This window comes from Limulus polyphemus, unplaced genomic scaffold (assembly GCF_000517525.1).
Source record: "Limulus polyphemus unplaced genomic scaffold, Limulus_polyphemus-2.1.2 Scaffold3551, whole genome shotgun sequence".
Taxonomy (NCBI): domain Eukaryota; kingdom Metazoa; phylum Arthropoda; class Merostomata; order Xiphosura; family Limulidae; genus Limulus; species Limulus polyphemus.
This window is the reverse complement of record NW_013669161.1, coordinates 67,735-73,424: the sequence shown is the minus strand read 5'-3', so window position 1 is coordinate 73,424 and position 5,690 is coordinate 67,735. Positions and strand designations below refer to the sequence as shown.

The 5,690-nt window shown below is 30.1% G+C and overlaps 1 protein-coding gene across 1 annotated transcript in view; it reads right to left on the bottom strand.

The window, feature by feature from the left end:
- Nucleotides 1-350: 350 nt before the first annotated feature.
- LOC111088329 overlaps nt 351-5,690 on the bottom strand; it is an 18,791-nt gene continuing 13,451 nt past the window's right edge. The window contains exon 3 of the mRNA XM_022398129.1: nt 351-2,793. Coding sequence (XP_022253837.1) covers nt 2,685-2,793 — 109 coding nt within the window. The 3' untranslated portion in view covers nt 351-2,684. The remainder of the gene's footprint in view (nt 2,794-5,690) is intronic.

Genomic DNA, 5,690 nt, shown 5'->3' with positions numbered 1-5,690 from the left:
GATAAATGTTGAAAAAATTATAACTGACATGTATGCTCTCCATCCTGAAGATACAAGTGAAAATTTTTCAGAAACAAAATTATGAAACCAATAAAACAGTTTATTCAATTTCCACATAACTTAACAAAATATTTTATTCTCATAAATAAATAAATAGCTACTTCCAAATTGTGAACTGTTTTCAGTACATCACAAACATAATGACACATAACAATCCTTACTGTACTAAAACAGATACATAGGATAACATTTTCTCATATCTTCTATTGGTAAATTATAGTTATAAATGATTAAAAGTGTAAAATTACACAACAACTATTTTTTTACAAATGACAAAAATTAGTTTTAAAACCAATATTAAATATATTGTGATTACTTATTTTGTATACTTCATTTAAAAAAAAAAAGAATTTATTCTAATTGTGATTAGTAGAACTAAAATTGTTAATTTTTTTTCCCACTAACGAATCCTTCCTCATCTACAAAATAAAAATGATCCATAACAGGTAACTGTAATATGTGTTCACCTGTATGGCAAAAAATAATGCCATTGTTTCAAAATATACAATCACATCTCCAGTAGCAGAAGAATATTCACAAATCCCAACAGAGAAGCTTAGGTTCAAGACAAACATTTACACATACTAATAATCAACAACTGTAAATTAAAATGCTGATGAAGTATGCAAATTAAGTTCTGCCATGATATTGAATTCAAAATCAATGATGCATAGAAAGCTTAGAATTATACTTTCCATGTTTTTAAGTAAGATGTAATGTAAAGGTGTGGTCAATGTGTATTATAAAGTCATTTTTGCTATCGAAGTAAGGTTAATTATAACTGGAGTGTTTAATGTATATTAAATTTCAATGTAAAAAGCAACATAAGTTGTGTTTTGTATTGAAAATAAGGTGTAATAATAGTGGTGTGTTCAATATACATTATTATGTTATTGTTGATTCTAAAGTAAGGTGCAGTATCACAGGAATAATGAATACATCCAAAGTAAGTTTTAACATCATTGGTATGTTGAAGTAAAGATTCATCGTCACTAATATGTTAAAATAAAGATTCAATATCAATCATATGCTGAAAATGTTCAATGTTTCAATACCAAGTAAGTACACCTGTAGTTAAATAAACTGCAATATCATTGATGCGAACATAGATAGTTGCATGTCACTGATGTGTTTGGCTAACATGTACCATCATTTTAACAGTTTAATCCCCAGAAGTACACCTCCATTTTTATTTTCAATTATAAGAAACCATAACATTTATAACCATAAGATCACCCACTTTTTTTTTTCATTTTGCACAACTAAATATCAACAAAGTAAACTAAGGTGATTGTTTTCAAATTTTTTTTATCATAAACAAGAAATGTAACTAACCTAGGCACACAGATAAGTGTATACTGTTATCTAATTTAATTACATTAAACTTGAAACTTCAAAATTAAATGAGGCATAAAACATGTGGTTTACATGTCAATAGATAATTCTCCTAAGTTGATGTTTTAAAATGAAAATCAGACTCAGAAATGAAATATTTATGAACATGAACAAATTATTGTTTTTCAAAAACAGAATCCTTCAGATTATATAAAGTATGCATGTTTCTGTTCTTTAAGAATTATTACATTGTTTGTATTTTTTCCAGAAACACAAAATATAAAAAGATGGTATACATTTATAAACAGTTATTGGTATTACAAAGTAAGGCATAACATTTTCTGACAATACAATTACAACACAATAAATACTTTCCAACGATATATGTAAAGTCACATATAAACCAGTAAAAGCATCCCAACTTACAGGTTGCCTAAAACTAAACGATAAAAAACACACAAATATATATATATTACACACAGGGTTTGCAATAGTACTGGTGGTACCAGGTTGTCAGTACTGGTACTGACTGGGTACCGCCAGCACCAGTATTCATGCATCTCTAATCATGTGACTTGAGTAGTTAGAAATTTCACATCAAATCAAATTGTCAATTATCTGTAAGCCCACATACTTTGATAACTATGACAATGAATCAGTTAAAATCTAAGCTTTCTATTGGTTATAAAACCTATTAACAAATTATAAATTAGAGTATGTCAGAGGTAGGTGTGGAAAGTAGTTTCTGAATGGCAAAATTATAGAAAATATTTTATGTTACATTTCATAGTTTTCTAGGAGGTGGACAAAAAAATCCAGAAGAGGAGACAGCTCAAGAACAAATATTCAAATTTGCACAATAGGGGAATTTGAGGTTGTTTTTAAGCATATAAATATTAAAATTTGATTTATTATCTATGGTTTGATGTCAAAATTGTTCGTATACCATGATAATTAAGTAGTTTAATTACGTTTTGAATATAACTCACTCAAACATCGTGACATGAGTAGTTTGACCTGCCTGCATGCTAAGGGTTAATCACACATGCACGCACCTACCTAACATGCAATCAATCACGAAGGGACATTCATGTTCTCTTCCAGAGCGTGGGAGTCACCAGAACTGGTACCGACTGCAAACCCTGATTACACACATTACAAAAGCAACTTAGCTACATTATATATACACACACACACATATATACACACTGAAAAAAATACATGTTTTATAGATGCTCAAAATATATATATATATACACTTCCTGAGATATGAAAATCCTACACTTGAATCATATAATATGAACTGTAGTTCCATCTGGTGGCAGTCTTCCTGAGGCTAGAAGGTCATTATAGCTTGGAGGACCAGATGAAGTATAGGAAACAGGCATATGTTCACTTCTGAAAAAAATAAAAATAAAGTTGAACATGAAAGTTTAAATAAAGATCACTTACCTAAACTGTGAGTAAAAGTTCAGTAGCTGTTTGCTGATTGTTTAATCTAGGCTTCACTTGAAGGATTAGAAGCATCTTCTTCACTCATAGCATAAACTTTACCAATTACTTTGAAAATACTGGGGTATGAATTCCACTGGTCAACGTGTAAATGCACTTAAGTCCAATTGATCGTTAGAAGACTAGGAGATTGTTTAAAGGGACACCCTAAACCTAGGTTCAAGGACAGCTCTAGCATTGTTCAGCATGCATTAAATGAATGTGATGTCATTCAACCCCCAGTATGTTCAAAGTAATTGGCAAAGCCAAAAACAAGACTATGCTACTGTACTTTTACTCACAATCTAAATAATTTAATATAATCAAATACACACACATGTATACATAAGGTTGAGTATGTTATGCATGAAAATAATTTTGAATATGCAAATCAGCATGTCATATGACAACCACAACTGATATAAAGTTATGGTGGAATGGAATATATCAGAAATAGATTTTGACATTGCTTGGCATTTTATAGGGAGTGTGATGCCTCCCAAAAACTGATTGCTTTTGAAATCTAGAATTTCCAAGATAAGGTTACCTTGTAATAAATGACAGAGGAGAACAACGAAATATGGATGAACTTGGGATGCCCCGACCATCCAGAAAAAGATCTGCAATAAGTCATAACCCAATTGTGATAAGCAAAAACAAAGTTAAGTGGCAAAAGCCATACAAGGGCTCTAGGTAAGAGTACTCAATGTAATCAAGAAAAATATTTATCCCAAAAAGAGACAAGTGTATACAAGTTGCTTCTAGGATATATTTGTTAAACTTCTGCATACCTCAAGCAGCTGGAGAATGAAATGGGTATTCAAGCTACTCCATACAAAGACATGCCAATCAAGATGTCAGAACCAGTGCTTAAAGATTTCTATGCAATTGGACTATTGAAACAAATGCTGGGAAACTGTCATCTTTGTAAACTAAATGACTTATGGAAGGAGGAGAGGTGTGATTTGGACACAGCAGCCTTACAACAAAGCCTCTTGCAATGGAAACTACATTGTAGAGCTATTTTTAAGAAGCATAGTTACATGGACTATAACAAATGGCAAGGCTCCAAAATAGTTTGAATATGGCATACTCAACCTCTGTATATAAGAAAAAATCCGAAAATCAAGAATAAAGTAATGATAAAGGCAGCCCATGTTATAGTTACACACTTTACCAATTAATGTATCCAATACAAAACTTTTTGACATATTTTTGAACAATGTTCTTCAACAGAGCACAAATTCAATGAAAAATATTTTTGAAATTTTCATAAAGAAAACAATATCAACTATTTAAGTTCTGAATTAAAACCACTGTTGGATTTGTTGCATCATACATGTAACTGTATAATTCATGCATACTAAGTTGTGTGTGCATACACAAAAACATAGAAAATCATGTTATAAGGAGATGGGTTACTTATAAAGTATCTTTTTTGTGCATAAGTTAGCTCTCATCTCTCACCTAGTGTAGTTGTGCAGGATATGAAGTTTTAGAATACAGTACACCACATTGGAATGCATTTGCTCTACTCTCATGTCCAAAACTTTAAAAATTTTCACAAAGATTTTTCATGTTTCCAATTTTTAAATAATGGCCATATTTTATATGTACATGCAAATCTAACTAATTTCAAAGTCTAGGATTTCAGGGCATTAGTATTTTTTTTTAAGTTAAGAGTAAAAAAACACAAAAAAATGACATTTTTTGGCACAACAAAAGGTAAACTCTTTATAATAGGTTACAGCCAACTAGTCTCATTAACACAGTTACCATCATCAGGGCTAGTGTCTACAGTGTTAGCTTAGTCTATATTTAGTAAATAGTTTGTTTTTTTAAAAATGAACTCATCCTCATCAAGGCTAGTGTCTATATTTAGCTACAACCATTAATGGTTGAGTTCCTTTTTAAAAAACAAACTAAATATAGATTAAGCTAACAATGTAAACACTAATCCTGATGATGGCAATGGCGTTACAGAAACCAGTTAGCCATAACGTGTAATACAGACTTTACTTTTCATTGTGCCAAGAAACATCTTAGAGATGGTTGTTTCTTGTACCAAGACATGCAAACTTGAAATATAACATAGTTATAAACAAGTTGAATACAACAGCTCATAGTGTTAAAACTAGCATCTGTAAACGTGTAATTTATGAAAGAAACAATTAATATGAAAATATAATAATGTAAAATAAACATCACACCGTTGGAGTCATACAACTACACTGTATATTTCTGTCACACAAATGTGAATATACATAAAGATGTCCTGCACTTTCCTTAATAATTCTATCAAAAGATTGTTTAATGTTAGTAATGATATTACTTTTGTTAGGTAGAATTCCACTAACATTCTGTTAATTTTTAATACTGGAAATGGGTTAATTGATACATATGTGTAAGTATATATATAAAACAGGAAGTTTGTTTATTTTTTTGCTATAGGAAACCAAACAGTTGAACTTACAAATTTTAAAATAACTTCATAATAACCAGTTTTTTACAAGAAATTTAATGGTGCTATTTATTTTGTATTTGGTGTAGTATTTAATGATGAAATTGACAATTAATGATTATTGCACCATTTTTTTGTAATAAACATACAAACATAAGCACGTTTTGCACATAGAAAACGTTATGGTGGAAGACATTCAGATCACCTTGCTGTCAATTCAGTATTTCCAAAAACAGTTTGTATGTTTATTACAAAAAAATGGTGCAATAATCATTAATTGTCAATTTCATCATTAAATACTACACCAAATACAAAATAAATAGCACCATTAAATTTCTTGTAA